Genomic DNA, 20,562 nt, shown 5'->3' on the forward strand with positions numbered 1-20,562 from the left:
CCCGTTGCGGAGCACAGGCTCCGGACGCGCAGGCACAGCGGCCATGGCTCACGGGCCCAGCCGCTCCGCAGCACGTGGGATCTTCCCAGACCGGGGCACGAACCTGTGTCGCCTGCATCGGCAGGTGGACTCTCAGCCACTGCGCCACCAGGGAAGCCCTATTACTGTTTTTTAAAAATCATCTTAGAAAGTCTCTTTCTTTGGTTACTATTTCAGGGTGACCCTAGTGACAATTCTATTTGTGAGTGCAAGGAAGTTCTTTGAGATACTAAACAGAGGAGTAGAGGAAAGCATTTAGCATCCTTTAAGTACAAGAGTACCTTGAGTTTTATTTCATTGACTCTCTTCCCATGGTTTTTAAATGGCTGAATTACAAAATTCATAAGTATTAAAGTGATTCACTTGTAGCCTACCTGGGCAAGTTGGTATTGTAGTCATGTGAGGAGGTTTGAATTAAGGAGTAACAAAGGATAACATTCTTATAGAAGTGCAAAGCTGCGAACATTCAGTTACTTATCAAGTATACCTGAACTTAAGTATATTGAGTTGAAACCCTTTTAGCTTGTTCCTTAAGTTAAATATAAATAAGATCAGTTAATGCCAACATGAGACTGGTATCCTAAATCTTATCAAGTAGATCACTTAAAAGAACTGAGCTCTTATGATTAGTTGGCATCAATAACAACAAAAACTTCCACTTGGTGTGAACCTATTATGTGCAGTAACACTCAGCATTTGGTACATACTGTCTCTTAAACTCTTACGGCCCATATTTTAAAATTGGAAATTATCTCTGATCATCTTAGTAAATCTTCAGGTAACCAGCAAACAGACTGGCGAGTGATTGGCCATGCAAGAGTAACTTATTTGGAAAAGAAGGCTATAGCAAAAACATGATGTAAATTATATTTGAAGTTTTGGAATTTCAGTACTTCTACATGTTAGTAGTTATATTGCTAATAATTATTGTGTGAGATAGATTGTTAGTTATGGACCCTGCTGTCTCTAATTGTATTTATCACTATTTCTTTTTTCTTCTATTGTTTCTAGTTTACTTTAATATGTGAATATTTATTTGATTAAAATAAGTTATTTAAAAAAATAAGCAGTTATTGACAGTAGAAAAAAACAAACTGATTGGTTCATTTAGTTTATATTATATGTGTTCTGTATGCCACGCACTGTGCTAAATAATGACCAAGGTACACAGTCCATCCTTAACATGGACTGTATTGTACTGTTTTTTAATATTAACTCATATTAGTCATTTATAATTAGCATTCTGCCAGACATTTTATCCCCTTCACAGAGATTGAGTATTTTGAGATTAAAACACAGTGGTGGGCTCCCCTGGTGGCGCAGTGGTTGAGAGTCTGCCTGCCGATGTAGGGGACATGGGCTCTTGCCCCGGTCCTGGAAGATCCCACATGCTGCGGAGCAGCTAGGCCCGTGAGCCATGGCCGCTGAGCCTGCGCGTCCGGAGCCTGTGCTCCGCAACGGGAGAGGCCGCAACAGTGAGAGGCCCGCCTACCGCAAAAAAACAAAAACAAAAACACAGTGGTGCTTTAACTTCATAAAAATTAAGGTGCACTGCTTTATATCTTTTCACAATTCAAATATAAACAGAACTTGTAAGTTTTTGATAATTTTGCTTTTGAAAATGTTTTACATAGAAGTTTTTTTCCTGTTCTAGAATAGATATATTCTCTTACCCTGTGCCTCTAAAACTATTTCTTCTTTCAATTGGTCCAGGTGGGCAGAAAAAGAACTGAACATGATGAAGCTTTTCTTTGATAATTTGGTATACTATATTCAAGCTGTAAGAGAAGGAAGACAAAAACATGCACTGTAAGTATACCTTAACTATGTAAGTTACGTGTAAGTGTTGATTGTCTTTCCTGTGAAAGGTAATTTTCCAGTGTTCCTACTCCTACTCCTTTTCTTTCATATAATAAATAAATGTAATGAACATTTTAGTTATGAAATTTTTAAGAGAAAGTTTCTTTTTTGTTTTTTTTTTTTTGTTTTTTTCTTGCGGTACGAGGGGCTCCGGACGTGCAGGCTTAGCAGCCATGGCTCACGGGCCCAGCCGCTCCGCGGCATGTGGGATCTTCCCGGACCGGGGCAAGAACCCGTGTCCCCTGCATCGGCAGGCGGACTCTCAACCACTGCGCTACCAGGGAAGCCCTAAAGTTTCTTTTTTAAGTTGAATTCTATAAGGTTATTTTTATAATTCTTAACCTTAGGAAAATGTAGGTTATATAACTTTGGGTGTTGATTAATCTTCACTGTTGAGTTCTGTTCATAAGTCAGTGTTTTCAAGAATCAAAAGTAAATGTTTTTTTCAGAAATCACCAGTATCCTTGTATTAATGTATTAGGGCATTGATTCTGAAACTTATAAATATTTACTTCTGAACAAGTGTATTTATCGTAGAGTTAATTTAAAACGTTTTATTATTATAATTGAATACTAGTATTAGAAAGTTTAGGACGTGTGAAAACGTTAAGAATTGTGATGTTATAGCTGGTTAATATTTCATCATTAAAATATCTGGATATATTGAAGTGAGTTTGGATAAGAATTGGTAGAAGTTGGGGTGTTAGTGGTATAGCTGTGTTTAAAGCTTCTTATAGGGAGATGCCTGCCTAGAAGGAAGCTTGGAGAATTCAGAAAGTTTTTGTTTGTAAGTCAGTTGGTGGAAACTAATGGTCAAGTCTAGGAAACCAGCTAAGTGTCAGTATCAGCATGTCAGTAAATAAGAGAAGTAGGCACAGTATTTATTGAGAAAATATCCGCATAGAAAACTTTCATGTAGATCAGAATTGATCAGATTGTAGAAGTGTTCAGAAAAGCCATAGGCCTTTGGGCTTCCCTGGTAGCGCAGTGGTTGAGAGTCCGCCTGCCGATGCAGGGGACACGGGTTCATGCCCCGGTCCTGGAGGATCCCACATGCCGTGGAGCGGCTGGGCCCGTGTGCCATGGCCGCTGAGCCTGCGCGTCCGGAGCCTGGGCTCCACAGCAGTGAGAGGCCCGCGTCCCGCAAAAAAAAAAAAAAAAAAAAAGCCATAGGCCTTTAAAGCATACTTATTCACCTCCAAAAATGAAATCACATTTTCCCCTGACAAATCAGTTCTTTCTCCAGATTACTGTACCCTTCAGTGTACCACCCTCCTCCTAGTCACCTAAAACTTGGAGACTTGGGGCTCTTTTCATATACTTTTTTTTCCAAACATGAATAATGATGTTAGTGGTGATAAAAATAGCCAGTATTTGTTGATGCTTACTGTGTGCCAGGTACCTTTTAAGTATTATTAACTTCAAGATACACAACTTATTTGAAGTAGGAATTCTCATTTTAAAAATGAGAATGTATAAGCTATGAGGTAATAAATAATTTGCCCAAGGTCACAGTTATAAATTTTTATAAATTTATAGATTTTATAAGTAGTGGAGCTAGAATTTCTATAATTCATTTTATAAACACATTTTATTAATAGTCAAGCAGTCTGTTTTCTGTAATTCATATTCTTGAGTGCCACATTATACTGTCATTAATCTCTAGTTATCTTAAGGCTAAAATATATCCCATGTTTTTTTTTTCACAAGTTGACATTCCCACAAACACTGTTCCAGTTCTTTAACCAACATTTGGATCAGTTTTCTTCCCTCAGCCTCCCCCATGCTTGTTAATTCCTTATCCTTATTAAATGAGGAAGGCATTAATGATATTGGTAGAAAGCACACGGGCTTGAGAATCATACAGACCTGCATTTAGGTTATGAATCTATTGTTTTGACCTTATTTCAGTTACTTACCGCTCTAATAAATCCCCATTATTTACCTCATGAGTTTTTTCCTGTTTCTATTTTTTTTAATTAATTAATTTATTTATTTTTGGCTGCGTTGGGTCTTCGTTGTTGTGCGCAGGCTTTCTCTAGTTGCAGTGAATGGGGGCTACTCTTCCTTGCGGTGTGCAGGCTTCTCATTGCGGTGGCTTCTCTTGTTGTGGAGGACGGGCTCTAGGTGCATGGGCTTCATTAGTTTTGGCACGTGGGCTCAGTAGTTGTGGCTCATGGGCTCCAGAGTGCAGGCTCAGTAGTTGTGGCGCACGGGCTTAGTTGCTCCGGGGCATGTGGGATCTTCCCAGAGCAGGGCTCGAACCCGTGTCCCCTGCATTGGCAGGCGGATTCTTAACCACTGAGCCACCAGGGAAGCCCCCCTCATGAGTTTTTTTTAAGAATTAAATGCAATAATTTAGTAAGCTGTACCTGGCACATAGTAGGTTATGTATAAATTGTAGTTACTTGGCTAAAACAAACTATGGTATAAAATAAACAAGAAACTTGCCTCCTACCCCCATTTAGATCGTCTACTGCATAAAAAATAAATTCTACTTTATTCAGTCTAGTATTCTGGGCTCTCAAAAATCTAAACTCAACTAACCTTTCCTGTTTTATTGTTCAGTGATTTTTTTAGACATTCTGTTCTTCACGCCTGTCAAATTATTTCTGATATGTTTCCTTAAATTTACTCTGTTCCACAGCTTGGCTTACAAAGTTACCCCTATACAAGATGCATTCTTTTTAAATCCTTTTAAAATTCTAAGTGTTCTTCAGAGTCTCTTCTTTAATTATTCTTCTTCAAGCAGTGATGAGGATTAAAGCCTTCTGATTCTGTATCTCCATACATTCTCTATAAAAACCTTAAGATCAACAAGGAACAGGAATAAAACCACACTGACCAGCATTATTAGGAGGCAGAATTCAAATTACATGTCAACAGAGAAATAAACACTTAAGTTGCAAAAAAGCTCCCACCAGAGCCACAGCCTGTGGGCTTGAAGATCAGGGATGGGAACTTAAGAGAGGAGCATGGAAGACATAGATGAGTCATACTCAAAAAGAGAAAGTCCAACATTCAGTGTCAAAAAATGTACACAGATCTGAGACTTGGTTGTTGACAGCATCGACAGCAGGGAAGTTGCTCACTTTGTTAGTGGAGGCAGAGAGGCAGAGCCTCACAGAAGCATTCCTTCTTTTTTTTTAATTTAAAGAAGCATTGTTTCTGTGGTGGAAAAAATGTGGTGCTCTTTGGAGATGAGTTTTATACTTTTCTAGGGTACACCAGAGTATCCTTCCAGTCCTCCAGTCTGCCTTGTTTCCTGACATTTTAGGAGAATAAAATCTTAGAACAGAGAGCTGTCCAGACTATTTTGTTATAATTCCCTTGATTCTTCAGGCTATAAACAGAGTTGTACATTTGCTGCTCTTTGTTAAAGCATACTGATTTCATGAGTTTGTGGCACATTACTTTGCATTCGTTCCGTGGTGATTATAGTAGGCAAGTTCTAAGATTTTCACGTAGGACGAAAAGATTCTTGTGGCATTAAAGATAACATTTCATTTCATAAATGGACATGTTACATATTTCTTGAATCCAGTTGCCGCTAGAGAAAATTCTGTGTTAACATTGAGACTATCAAGTGAAAGATTTTTTTTAAGGTGTCAGTTTGTCACTAAAGTTTCATGCCCGTGGGGAGATTATTTTTGTCCTATATTTTCTGTAATGTCAGGAGCCATGGACAAGCCCACGAGAGTTTATTAGTATTGATAACACTTTTGATTTGCATCCCAAGAAATTTCCTGGTTGGTGATTTCAGCAACCAATGGGATCCTGACAGAGCAGGCGGAGTCCTTTGAAGTGTGCAGCCAATGGTACTACTGTGGAAGCCAAAAAGGGAGGACAAAGGGACTGGATCCATGCCTTCTAGGGTTATAGGTCCCTTACTCTGAGATGCAAGTATAGGGGAAGGAAGTATTCAGGAAATAAAGGCACTTTGTAAAGGACAAGAAGACATCATTCCCCTTTTATGTCTGTGACCAACGTTCCCAATACTCAGGGCATATGATATATGATAGATCTCATGTTTGAACCTGTACTCCAAGGTCTCTGCTACAAAAATCTCTGTCCTTTTAGTAAAAGGATGAAAATTATTAAGAGCAGGCCTCGAATTTTATCTGAATAGTGTTCTAGTCTGTGAGTTCCACCCCCCACCCCCAGTTCCCAGCCACCTTGCCGTAAGTACTTTCATCTTCATGAAGGGCACTGCGACAGTGACGAAGCAAAAGTTCATCTTTTCCAACGTTAACATGAGACAGTAAAGAGAAGCAAAGATATATCCAGCAAACTCAACCATTAGGAAGCCTTAACTTGAAACTTCAATGACGAATCTAGTGTAATTTTTGAAACCAGCTAACTTTAGGAAGCTTTTAGAATTTTGCACTTACTTAAAGATGTTAAGAAATTGATTTAAGAGGCTCTGTGACTCTCTGCAAGTTGGTACATAGATCATGGCCCAGACTGGCTGCTGCCTTTTGTTGGCAAGGTAATTTGGGCGGTTCCTCCACAGCCAGCCTTTTGATTTGTAACATAGAGATAAGAACTCATGATTGATTTAGTCTCATTGATTGGGTACTCAGGTGCTTGTGGGAACTAGAATATTGTGATACCACAGTCACAGATCAATATGCAGTTCATGGAGTTGCTAAAGGAATCCTAAAATGCAAACCTGATCATTACTACCTTTTTTTCCCCAACACCCTTCAGTGACTTCCTTATGTTCCCAGAACAGTATCAAACTCCTCTGACATTCATGCTGGCCGTGATTTGGCCCCAGCTTACCTCTTTAGACCCATCTCCTACCCTTCTTCCACCACAGACCAACACTTGCTTCTTAAAATGCTGTTCCTTTGCAAATGCCTACAAACTGAATTCCCAGAGAACCATGTGAAATCACCTACTTAACAAGCTTTTAAAGCAACTCTTAAATTATCCATTGAATTTTGTACACATGAATTACAGTTACTTAGATTTGAAATAACATTCAGAAATGCTCATTTTGTATCCACTGTTTTATGAATTAGACTTATGGAAATGATATTTTATTAACATTTCTTGTTAAAGGAATATAGTATTATCCCTGGAGGGACAATGATAATGAAACATGCACTTTCTAGATGGAAATGTTTTTTATTAGCTATTCTAATTTATGTACATATTGCATAATTTTAAATTTATTTATTTATTTTATTTCTTTTTGGCTGTGTTGGGTCTTCGTTGCGGTGCGCGGGCTTCTAATTGCAGTGGCTTCTCTTGTTGCAGAGCCCAGGCTCTAAGCCCAAGGGCTTCAGTAGTTGTGGCTCGCGGACTCTAAAGCGCAGGCTCAGTAGTTGTGGTGCATGGGCTTAGTTGCCCCACAGCATGTGGGATCTCCCCAGACCAGGGATTGAACCCATGTCCTCTGCATTGGCAGGCGGATTCTTAACCACTGCGCCACCAGGGAAGCCCCATATTGCATAATTTTAAAATAACATTTCTTTTGTTCCACTGTTGAGTTCTTATCTACTTATCTAATTTGAAAGTATGTGTTCTAATAATTTGCAGATTTTTATAATATTAAATAACATAGATCTCACATGTAACATTTGGCTTTGTGGCCATTTTTTGTGTGTATAACCAAAGATATAATTAAAATATTTAATAATTATGAATGTTATTAAATGGAATTTTACTTATTTTGTATAATTTAAGGTTAGGACCATTAAATCTTTAAAAATAATTAAGAAATAGGATCTCTCAGTTCATTATTTTAATGACTTTTTAAATACAGGTACAGCCATAGTGCCGAAGTTCAGGTGCGGCTTCAGTTCTTAACTTGCGTGTTTTCAACTCTGGGATCACCTGATCATTTCAGTAAGTTTTTATATCAGTATTTTAGTCAGTTTTTAGATCTTCCTTGGCTCTTGCAATAGTCCAGTTAAATGTACTCATGCCTTTAGATTTCTGTGGTGATCAAATTATTCTCAGTACTGAATGTCCTCTCAGTATGTATGGCAATGGGAACTCGCCACTGACACATTCTTGTTTCAGGCTCTGAAAGTGCCAGTTTCTTAATGAATAAATGACTCATTTCAGGAACAAAATATTTGGGATAGGAGAACGTATCATGTTAGAGTGACTGTATTTTTTATTGCGTTTGGTTATAGAATATTCCTTTCATTCCGGTTGGAAACAGCCACTGTCTGCATATTATTATCAGGGCTGATCTTATCCAAAATTGGTTGGCTTCATAGGTGATAGAGACTTAGACACCCTAGTTTTATTTAGATGAATCTCAAACTCAATTTCATTAACAGTTAATCTTAAGGAAAAAAAAAAACCAGGGAGATGGGTCTGGTATATTCAGAGTGTGGACCATTTCCAAATCCACACGCTAGATATTCTCACAAGAAAGGAGGAAGCTTGATTTCTTTTGGCCAGAGCTCCTATCCTCTTGCTAGACTGACTGTGTTTTCTTTCACGCTCCACACACTTCTTTTACTGTGTGTCCCTGTCAACAAACCTCATTTGTTAAAAGGGCATTCTTTCTTTAGCTGTGGTTAATATAATCAAACTGATGAGCGTTTTGCTAGCCTGAGAGATGTCTTCATGACTCTTAAGTCCATATATGCTTGAGATATGCCATGCATTTATTTTACTGTTTAAGTCTATAATTTCTTCTTTAAGTCAAGCTGTTTGTAATGTCACTAACATTGTGATACCAATAGATATCAAAATGAAGACACCTGTTTTTGATAGGAAACTTCTGTTTCATATTACTAGGTCATTTATTACACCCATTATGACTCATAATATACAAGAAACGAATAATGTAAAATATTTTTAAAAATCTTATACATGAGAAGTCAAGCCAAAACAAATATTGTCAGCATAAATAATTTCACATGACCATTAAGTTTCATGTTTGTTGAGTATAGATTTTTATTGGAAAATGTTAATCACTCTTTTCAGTGTTTGAGTAATGAATTATTTATTTTGCTGCTCCCATTCCAGTGAACACAGTATGTATTCATACACAGTATGTATGGGCTTTCAATAGCTACTGTACATATAGAATCATACTGAAAACTTCACTGTCCCGCATCATAATTGTACTTATCTAACTGGCACAGTTCCTTTCAGGTATAATATGGTTACTCCAAAGTTATATTTGATAAGTTAATACAGGTTTTTAATATACCATTAACTGTATTCCTTTAAAAACTTAAAACAATAACGGCAGCTTATACATTGCCTATTGATTGTGAATTGGTGATTTAGCCATTTATGAATACACTTTGGTTTTGTTTACTATAATTAACCTGGATGCTTTTTTTTAAGATTCTTACCTGTTTTTACCTATCTTCACTTATCTCTCTTCTTAATTACTTAATGTGTTTAAGTTATAATACACACTAAAGGTTATTTCTGGTTTTTTTATGTTGGCTCCCAGGGGCACAAATTCTTAGAACAAGTAGTCCATACATTAACTGTTTTTGTGAGAAACTGATTGGATACATTTTTCTGATTAAACTCTTTAGACTGATATTGCTACTAGGTAAATATTGGGTTGGCCCAAACGTTCTGTTCAGGTTTTTCCATAACATCTTATGGAATACTTTCTGAGGTGCTTTTCATATTCTGAATCTCATCTGCTTTTTTTAGGGGATGGTGGTTCTTACGATTCTATCATCTTTTCAGATGCCTTCTGATTCTGGGGAATAAGCCTAGGCTCTAGAATCCCTTATGATATACTTTAGAAATCCCGTTACACTTTTATTCTACCCTTTTGGATTGTCTCACTTATCCATATTCAGATTTGTGATTGCCCTAATGCCTTCTCTTTGATTCTTAATAGTTCTTCTGATTCCTTCTGCCACACTCTGGAATTATCTAATACTTGGGTCAAAGTAGTATACAGATTTTGTCTCATTACATTGGCTTCTCAACCAATTGTATCCCCTGATGTGTTGCTGTTCTGTTTTAGGCCGTCAGTTCCCTTTTGTTTTATTAATCATAAGGATCCCTTTTTTCATAGTTTTCAAAAATAATGCTTATTGGCATTTATTGTTTATCTCCTATGTGCATAGAATGAGCTTTGAACATGACACGGTGTCCACTCTATTCTTAACCCTTAAACCTTAGAACTAACTGGACTTTGGGAATTCCCTTTAATCATGTTTGCTGTAATACAATGATATGTTCATATTTTAGGGAAAATGATTTCCAGAACAAATGACTCTTCTAGGATACTTACATAAGTCATGTTTTTTTAGATGATTTATATATGGAGTATATTTAACTACATTTGAAAGCATAAATTATATGAAATCTCTTATGAAATTTTATAGAATGATATGAAATATCTCCTTTATATTTCTATATATATTGGTGCTTCTAGTATATTTAATTAGGATGAAAATGTTGTATGTACCAGGATTTAAAATTTGTAATTTTTAACTAGGGTTAAGTTTGGAGCAAGTTGATATTTTATGGCATTGTTTAGTAGAAGATTCTGAGTGTTATGATGATGCACTCCATTGGTTTTTAAATCAAGTTCGAAGTAAAGATCAACATGCTATGGGAATGGAAACCTACAAACATCTTTTCCTGGAGAAGGTAATTTTATTTCTTGACTGTTTGTTTGTATTGTTTTTCTATATTTCCTTTTTCTTTCTTGAAATGTAAACTGTAATGTTCATTTTTTCCTGTTTGAAATACTTTTAAAAAAACTAGTCAAATATACTGCTTTTCAGCAGTCCTTATATAATTTTTGCCACTTAGATTTTGCTTTAATTTTGTCCTCTACAGTGTTTATATCTAAATGAATACTTAGTTTATGTTTACAAAAATGTTATGTTCCTTAGCTAAAGTACTTAAACTGACAGTAATTAGAGTAACTCTTGGTAAACACTAATAAGAAATGTGGGGGCTTTTGGTGTGTATTTTAAAAAATCATGAGTAACATTGTAGTTCAATTTTTCAGGGGTGGTGCCCACCCCACGAGTGTGAGAGCCGTATTCTGCAAGTCTTTCCCTAAATGGTGTGGTTTTAGCCAGTCTTCCCACAGATATAAGCCAGTGTTCAGATTTGTAGATTTCTGGGAAGGCGTTTTTAGGAAGTGCTGTCATGATACTAAAGATACTCCTCTATCCAATTTTTGTTTTTATTTATCAGGTGCCACAGTTGGTTCAGGTGATAATTTTCCATTTGAATTTTAAAACAGTTATGATAAAGCAATAGACTTTATTATTCCTATGCTAATATTTGAGATTATAAAGGCTCTCTGGGAAGTCTCTGTGACAGAATTGAGTACATATGAATGAGTTTTGGTAATGTAAACTAAATCACTTAATAGATCCAAGACAAAGCTACAAATAGACCTTCAGTTATCTTAATTTCAAGCTCTAACTTATATACAAACTGTACATGTGGCTATACATATTATAAATGTGTGTAGTGTAGGTATACAATAAATAATAAAATTTAAAAATTTCCTTTGGTTCGGGTCGATGTACATCTCAAAAATTGAAATACGTATCAAGTTTCACTTATGTCATGAATAAAATTTTCATTAAATTATTATCTATTTCTAAATTGTCACTAAAAATCTCAGTTGATACTTTTTTTCTGCAATGTTTTTTTAGTAAAACTAGGTTTATTAATTTAAATGTGTTATGTTAAATCCAGTAAAATGAAATCTGCTAACTTAATTATCATACTAAACCCTTAAAAACTTTTTTTTTTTAAGATGCCCCAGCTAAAACCTGAAACAATTAGCATGACTGGCTTAAACCTGTTTCAACATCTCTGTAACTTGGCTCGATTGGCTACCAGTGCCTATGATGGTGGTTCAAACTCTGAGGTATGGATTTAGGTTTGTCATTTTATTAGGTCAGCTTGTAGAATTTTTTTTGTTGTTCCTCAAATTAGATTATTGAATTATATAGTCTGCCAAGCACTGAATTTACTAACTATGCAGACTTTTATTCTAAGGTTTTAAAAAGTTTTATCTTTTGGTTTTAAAAAGTTTTATAAAGCGAAGTTGATAATTTTGCATTACTAAAGATAACCTCGGTTGTACATAATGAAAACTTGGGATACAAACTTCAAGCTATGAAATAAGTAAGTCACGAAGATGTAATGTACACATAGGGAATATAATCAATAATACTATAACAGCTTTGTATGGTGCTGGATGGTAATTGATCTTATTGCAGTGATCATTTCATAATGTATAAAAATATTGAATCACTGTGCTGTACACCTGAAACTAATGTAACATTGTATGTTAACTATAACTCAATTAACATGATTTATTATACATTCCTTGATTAGTAAAGAAGAAAGGTTGATTTGTCTAAAATCTGTTTTTCATGCCATTTGTTGTGGCCAAGCTTTTCGTTGCTCTTGGGCAACTCCAGAGTTCCTATTGGTAACTTCTGTTCTGGAATGGAGTCCACCTAAGTCATTTCTGACCATGAGGCATGATGATCAATTCATTAACTGAAGACTGTCACAAATTGCTAGTCTTATCTCTGGTTCTGAGTTCCATTTGCCTAGTTGGGTGACTGCAAGATTTTGTTGAATGCATTATTCCTAAACTCACCTAACACAGATTGTTATTTCAAAGTCTTCCTTATTGGACATTTGTTTATTAATGATAGCTTTGATTTATGCAGTATACACTAACATTTTTCATTAATTTTCTTTAGAGGTTCAGTTGTTTATAATAGAAAACTGATGTTAATCTATGTGGTAAAAAATAATTTTAATTGTATTTAGAATGCTTTCATAGTATCTTCCTACGTTCTTTCCTGGTTTGAATAGTGTTCTGTTTGGTTTTGTTTTTAATTTTTTGGTCCTAACTCTTACTTTGATAGCACTATGATAAGTTTCAATTTGGTTATTTCAGATAACCAGACAGATCTGATTTACCTAAGTAGTCATACTCTAATTTTGAGATAATACTGCTTTTTAAGTAGATGATATGAACACTAAAGGTGTTCTGTCCCCTATCAGAAGGTTATCTTTCTTCACCCTGCTCAACTTTTGAGAACTTTCACTCTCCACTTTTTCTGTAATTTTCAGTGAAAACTTTTTTTCATCTCATGGTTAATGTCATAAATTTAAATGTCAACTTTGGTTAGCAATCCTTTTAATTTTCTGTGAACACCTGAAAGCAATGACTTTTTCAGAATAAGTTGAATGAAAGCATTAACATTGATGCTAATAATTATGTGTTGTTTTTACTTTGTAGCATGTTTTGAGGACTTGAGTTTTTCCCACTATGTAGTCACAACTTTTGAGTTAAACATTATACACATACATAGTTAGATGATTTATAACTTAAGTATTTTTACAAGTACAGGTATGTTTCAGTGACTGAAGAAATTTCCAAGGCTTTTATCATTATTATTAAATATTAGTTAATAACACTAAGTTATTTTTAAATATTTTATAGGATATTAAAACTCTTTGATATTGAATGCCTTTTAAATTTGTAACTGCTCTTCTAATAATTTACATTGTTTGACAAATAATAACATTTATAGATGTCATATTTTTCTTTCTTAGCTTTGTGGCATGGACCAATTTTGGGGCATTGCTTTAAGAGCACAGTCTGGGGATGTCAGTCGAGCAGCTATCCAGTATATTAACTCCTATTATATTAATGGTGAGTGATTTGAAATATTGTCTGATAGGTAATTTTTTATGCAAGTATTTTTTGTTTAGCTATAATTTGTTTTAATATAGCTAAACAAGAATATAGGATTGATATACATATCTAAACATCTGATTTTCAGGTAAAACGGGTTTGGAGAAGGAGCAAGAATTTATTAGTAAGTGTATGGAGAGTCTTATGATAGCTTCTAGCAGTCTTGAACAGGAATCACACTCAAGTCTCACTATTATAGAAAGAGGACTCCTTATGCTGAAGACACATCTGGAAGCATTTAGGAGAAGGTAATTTTTTAATACCACATTATTAGAGTGAATTTTAGCCTTTTTTTTAATGCTGATATGTCCAAAATATTCTTAAAATTAAACTAAAGGTTTTCTTGGGGGCAGGTAGAAAGCATAACTTACCAGAAGTGAAGGGTTAGTAATGGAAGTAATTTTTATTCATGATATGTACCATTTTCTGTAGAATAGGCAATATAGGTTCCTGGTAAATACTGCAGAGCTTTAAAAATCATAAGACTGATAAGATATGCATGAATAAGAATCTCTAGACAGAATTCCATCTCTGAGAAAGTATTACTATGATTGAAATGGCAGAACACCACTACCAAAAAAAGTTTCACTAAAACCCTCACCAAGAACATCAGATAATCTCTCATAGTTGAATCAAGTTGAGTCATTTGTTTCATTTGCTGTTTTTTTTTCTTCCTGGACTAGGAGACAGTATTTTAATTTTGAATTTCCATTTACCATGGAAACATGATCAAAAAATTCTGTGTTAATGAATATCTGTATAATTAATTTAGACATACCCTGTGTAATACAGAAATAAAGCAAATTAACATTTATGAATATATCGACTGAATTGAAAGGTGAGTAGATAGTTTTAATTAAGAAATTCTGTTTGTTAAAAATCATGAGTAAATGTAAAAGTACAAAGAACGGTTGAAAAAAATTGTTAAAATTAATAACTTCTTTCAACTTCAGAGCTCAGTTTGATAATGAAAAACTTATACAATTTGTAAATATTGAACTTTTGTTTAAAATATCAGGGAATACTGAATAAAGATTTTCTACACATTCCTTATAAATAACATGGCTCCATGCTTTAAAACATTTAGGTATCGCAAAATTCTTTATTTTGATTATGATTATAATTTGTGGAAATTCTACTTAATTCCTTGTGTTTTTAAAGAATGTGTAAGGGAACGCTAGAGTTTTTTGCACAGAAACTTCACACTGCCTCATAATTTTGACCACTTTAAAAACTAAAAATAAAATAAATGTGATATGTTTTATTCAAATTAATAAAAAATTAATACATACTCATAAAATTCAGATAGTACACTAAGATAATACTAAAGAAAATCAAAGTCTCTATCTTTTCCTGTCAGAGACATTTACTCTTAATGATACGATAGGTATTCTTCTAAAATTTTCTCTGTGCTGCAGGGCCTACAAACAAATGAAAAAGGTCCTTTTGATTCAAGCCCCTAGTCCTCATACAGTGTTACCAGTGGTTTTAAAATAAGCACTTATTTTAAAAGTCTTTAAAAACAAATTGTTTCCTAAGATTCAATGGTGCATTTTATAAGTTTAATGAATTTCAGTTCAAAAATTCCTTCTCAGATGTACAAACTTTTTTCTAACTCAAAAAAATTGATTATAGTATCCTTGATAGGAGTCTTTGTATTTGTTTATGTTTTACTCTAAAAGTTAATGTTGGTGTTAAATAATTTATATAAATACTATTTTGTGGATGGCAAGTAAAGAAACTAGGAAACAGAATTGAATATTCAAAAGCTAAGAGCTAGTTTTAAAAATTATCTAGGAATTTTCATGCAAATCCTTGTGTAGTATCATTGTACAGTTCAGGTGCTTAATGTGCTTAGTGCTACTCCTAATTTAAAATTGCCTTAACATTTATAAAATGAAAATATAAAGTAATTATTGTGTTTATGTATTCCTTATATTAAAAAAGTAAATAAAAATGTCTTTTTAAAGGGGTTGCTACTCCTAATTTGAAATTGCCTAACATTTATAAAATGAAAATATAAAGTAATTGTTGTGTTTATATATTCCTTATATTAAAAGAGTAAATAAAAATGTCTTTTTAAAAGGGTATTCTTTAAAAGAAAAAAAAAAGGGGTATTCTTTTTAAAAAGAGTTAAGGTTATAGTCTTACACAGTGGTCTCAACCAGAAGCGATTTTGCCAGAAGCGATTTTGTTTCCCAGGGTACATTAGATAATGCCTAAAGACATTTTTGATTATCACAGCTTAAGGGAGAAGGCGGTGCTGTTGGCATATAGTAGGTAGAGGACACTGCCAAACATCCTGCATTGCACCAGATAGACCCCTCATAACAAGAAGTTATCAGGGCCAAAAAGATTACTGTTTTGCTCATAGAAGCTGGACATTGGATCACTTCTAGGAAATCAAGTACATTTATTCCCTTACTTGCCTTCCTTCTATTCTAGAATTGCTGATTAGTTTTAGACATTGATAATTTTTTCTTAACTAAATTCAGGTACCCTGGATCCTGTCTTCAACAACTGAAAATAAGTTAGAAAATTAATATTTAGTGAGTGTCATTCTAGATGCTTGTTTCCTTTGAAATATTAATCTTTATAACTCATTTTATGGTTTTAGCAGTCATGGAATCGGCTCTCAGTTTTTAGGCTGGTTAACATGTATTTACTACAATACAGTTCTGTCTTTGAAAAATACTTCGTAATGCCTTTTTTCCTCTTTTGAAAATAGGAACGACAGCTTGCCATTTACTTACCGGATTAGTTTGTTTCTTTAAATTCCTCCTGCCTCTGCTACTCCCCTGCGTCCCCCCACCCTCCTTTTAAAAAAAAAGTGTTCCTAATGGGTCTTTTTTTTTTTTCCCAGTAATTTTTCTTAGAAACTAATTTTTAAGGAGCTCTTAGCTATATTTACACATTTAAGTTTGATTCAATATGATGAATCCAAACTTAATGTTGTAGAGTAAATTGGGATGTACTGGACCCTTTTGTGGGTGCTTTCATTTTGTAAAATAGTAAAAACTTCTGTAACATTAAAATGGTTTATAGTGATATCCTTCCTATGTGTGGTTTTTGTGTGTTTTAGGTTTGCATATCATCTCAGACAGTGGCAAATTGAAGGCACGGGTATTAGTAGTCATTTGAAAGCACTGAGTGACAAACAGTCCCTGCCGCTAAGGGTTGTATGCCAGCCAGCTGGACTCCCTGACAAGGTAGTTACATAGTTTTAGTTTCGAAATTGATAACATTTCCCAGTTCAAATATATGTTCTTTTTGTATTTTTAAATTGGTTGCATCTCATATTTCAGATGACTATTGAAATGTATCCTAGTGACCAGGTAGCAGATCTTAGGGCTGAAGTAACTCATTGGTATGAAAATTTACAGAAAGAACAAATAAATCAACAAGCTCAGCTTCAGGAGTTTGGTCAAAGCAGCCGAAAGGGAGAATTTCCTGGTAAGTCCATCAGTTCAAATTTTCATATTTTCTAGGTTGTATTATATATCGACTTCACACCTTTACTTCTTTGAAGACTACCAAGCATGTTCATGACTCCCCCCGCACCCCTTCCCCCCACCCCCGCCATGCCCTCCCCTACCCTTGGTATGGTGCCATTGATTCTTAGACAGGAGTTAAGTTTTTTTTTTAAAGATGTTATTTGCAAACACTTGTCCTCATTTTTCTCAAAAAAATTCTACTTTTGGAGGTTATTTGATAAGCATTGTGGGAACTAATAAGTTTAAGTGTCCATACACTACCTAGTACCCAATTGTACCCAATAAATTTTTTTTTCTATTTTGATATATTTTGTTGTTGTTTTGAGGCATATGAAAACAACACATCATTAAGTTCCATCTATGCATCTCCCCTTACCTCCAAAAAGGTATCATATTAAGAAATTTTTCATGTGGGCCTGATAGGTATATTTGATTCTTCCCTTACTGTTAAACCACTGGTGCATCTTTAGTGTCTTTCCATAGCACATAAAATAGGAGCTAAACAGAGGAACAACCAGGAAAGCTGTTGATTACAGTTTAAAGGTCTGACATTGTAACAGGCTAACTATATATATATAGGGAAAAAAGTCTTAAAGTTTTAAAAGCTTCTTTTTAGGACTTTTAACCTGCTTGTGTGCAGAGTGATAATTCTTTGGCATCTTTTAGTAAGGAGGCAACAATATTGCTACACCGTGCTTAAGATGAAAGTATATGTATGTGTCTTCTAAAGTATATCAGATCCTTTTAATTAATTAATTAATTTATTTATTTTTGGCTGTGTTGGGTTTTCACTGCTGTGCTCGGGCTTTTCTCTAGTTGCGGCAAGCAGGGGCTTCTCTTCGTTGTGGGGCGCGGGCTTCTCATTGCGGTGGCTTCTCTTGTTGCAGAGCACGGGCTCTAGGTGTGCAGGCTTCAGTAGTTGTGGCTCGCGGGCTCTAGAGCGCAGGCTCAGTAGTTGTGGCGCACAGGCTTAGTTGCTCCACGACATGTGGGCTCTTCCCAGACCAGGGCACGAACCCGTGACTCCTGCATTAGCAGGCGGACTCTCAAGCACTGTGCCACCAGGGAAGCCCTAATAAGTATTCTTGGTTAGAGGAATAGAGGTTGAGAAGTCTCCTTCCTACCCCTATCTCTGAATCTCCCATTTCCCTTTCCTGAGGCAAATGTTCTTAGGTATTTTTCAAGAGATAATAAGATTATAATGTAAGAATATTTGTATATATACAGTTGACTCTTGAATAATGTGGGGGCTAGGGACACCAACCCTCCACACAGTCAGAAGTTCATGTATAACTTGTAGTTGGCCCTTCATACCCGTAGTTCTTCCATATCTATAGTTGTGCATCTGTAGACTCAGCCAACTGAGAATCATGTAGTACTGTAGTATTTACTACTGAAAAAATCTGCTTATAAATGGGTCTGCGCAGTTCAGACCATTGTTCAGGGGTCAGCTATATACTTAAAACACAAATGGTAGCATTCCATTTATACTCTTGACCCCTTGTTTGTTGTGCTTAATATTATCTTAGAGAACATTCCATATTAGTACATATAGAAAGTTACCACATTCTTTTTAAGATCTGCATTGTCTGTAATATGGTGGGTACCATGATTTATTTTACCTGTTCTCTATTAATGGACATTTGTTTCCTTTCTTTTGATATTATAGTATTATAGGTAGTATCCTTAATACATACATTATCTAATGCATGTTGGCTAAATACCTAGGTATGGAATTTTGAGATCAAAAAGTATGTTTTTGTTAACATTGAAATATATTGTACATAAAGAGAATATGAAATGAGTAATAATAAAATGAAAACCACCAATGTACCTACCACCCAGATTAAGGAGTAGAACATTATTAGAAGCTAGTTGTGTGTCCCTCCCTGATATCATCCTTTCCACTTCCCCTTAACACTATCTTGATTTGTTACTCTTTTTTTGGTGTTCTTTATAGTTTTACCTCCAGTGTATATATTCCTAACCAATGTATTTAGTTCTGTGAAACAGATAAGTGTGCACAAACTTGATGGATTAAGGAAAAGAGAGTATGGCCTTGTTAGGTCGCAGAAGAACACAAGCTAAAGAGGATGTACTTTCACCCTCTCTAAAGATTTGTGTAAAGCCTCATCTGAGGTTATCAGTGAGAAAATTCTCAAGTTTAGGTCTTGGCACAGTGAAGACATATTTTAGTGCTGTAATGTTGACAAGATGCTGAAATACCAACAGAAATACAGTCACAGAGTCTCTTCTTTTTCTAATCTCTTCATGACTTACTTTAGCTCTTAGGAATAGATCAAAATAGAATTTCTTCTGTGAGGTAATATGAATGTCTTCTGCTGATTTAAGCAGTAGGACATGAAGGTGAGAGTAGAAATTTCACTGTCATATTCTGGTAGTGAACATGACTGGTAAAGACAGTCTGGGTTCAGATAAGAATCTGGACCAGGTTCACTTGCCATTCTTTCCTTAGATAGAGAAGATATTATGAAGGCAGCAGAGATTTTGGTCATGTGGCCCTCAGTAATACATTGTTCTTGTCACACTGATCCTGTTCTCTATCTTTCACATCTGATGCACAGCAGTTGGATCTCCTTTATCATCCTCATAGTTCTTTTTGTCTCTCTCCTATGTTGACTATTCTCTTTCCAGTATTCCATACCTTCTTTATTGGTTCACTTTTTTATTTGGCTGGAAAACAATGCAATTGTCCAGTAGCTTCTTGAGAGAATGTTGATATGGGGTAAAGTCTGTGATTCTTTGAATGATCAAAAATACATTTCTCATACTTTAAGTGGTGATTTGGCTGGGTATAGAATTCTAGATTGGAAACAATTTTGTTTCAGAATTTTAGAGATATTACTACATTGTGTTTTGTGGTTCTGTTATTGCTGTTTAGAATTATGAAGCCATTCTAATACTTTTTTACACATCCAGTTTTTTTTCCTCTTCTAGAGTTTAATGAATCTTCTTGTTCCTAATATTCTGAAATTTTACAATACTAGGCCTGAGTATGGATCTGTTTTCAACAATTGTAATGGGTACTTTAATATTGAGAGGTCCATTTTAGTTTGGCAAGTTGTATCTTTAGGTTCGGGGAAATTTTCTTGAATTAGTCTTCCTGTGTTTTGTTTTATCATTTATCTCTAAATTCTTTATCTACGTGTTTCATCTCTTGGACTATTCCTAATTTACTTATCTTTTCTTTCGTATGGTTCATTTCTTTGAGTGTTAACTTCCTGAGAGATGTTCTCAACTTTATTTTACAATTCTTTTGAGTTTTTCATTTTTGCTGTCATGCTTTTAATATCAGACATCTGTTTTGTGTTCTCAGAGCACTCCTATTATCTTAGTTGAAATATCTTGTTGAGAATATTGGGGTTTTTTCTTTCCTTAATTGTTGAATCTTTAAAAATCCAGACTGATGGTGCCTGCATTTCAATTAGAATGTTTAGCTAATTACCT

General features: G+C 34.9%; 1 protein-coding gene across 15 annotated transcripts in view; it reads left to right on the forward strand.

The window, feature by feature from the left end:
• The window catches only part of USP34 (ubiquitin specific peptidase 34), a 231,411-nt gene that overhangs the window by 117,967 nt on the left and 92,882 nt on the right, over window positions 1-20,562 (forward strand). For 14 of the 15 annotated variants that reach the window (XM_089923127.1, XM_022597181.3, XM_089923126.1 and 11 more), the window contains 8 exons: window positions 1,753-1,848; window positions 7,673-7,755; window positions 10,346-10,500; window positions 11,633-11,746; window positions 13,459-13,558; window positions 13,689-13,848; window positions 16,683-16,809; window positions 16,906-17,053. In XM_089923127.1, coding sequence (XP_089779253.1) covers window positions 1,753-1,848; window positions 7,673-7,755; window positions 10,346-10,500; window positions 11,633-11,746; window positions 13,459-13,558; window positions 13,689-13,848; window positions 16,683-16,809; window positions 16,906-17,053 — 983 coding nt within the window. The remainder of the gene's footprint in view (window positions 1-1,752; window positions 1,849-7,672; window positions 7,756-10,345; window positions 10,501-11,632; window positions 11,747-13,458; window positions 13,559-13,688; window positions 13,849-16,682; window positions 16,810-16,905; window positions 17,054-20,562) is intronic. The other variant, XM_089923120.1, reaches the window with a different exon arrangement.

This window comes from Delphinapterus leucas, chromosome 13, assembly GCF_059928025.1.
Source record: "Delphinapterus leucas isolate spDelLeu-1000000601 "Yukka" chromosome 13, BTC_Dleu_Yukka2, whole genome shotgun sequence".
NCBI classification, from domain to species: Eukaryota; Metazoa; Chordata; class Mammalia; order Artiodactyla; family Monodontidae; genus Delphinapterus; species Delphinapterus leucas.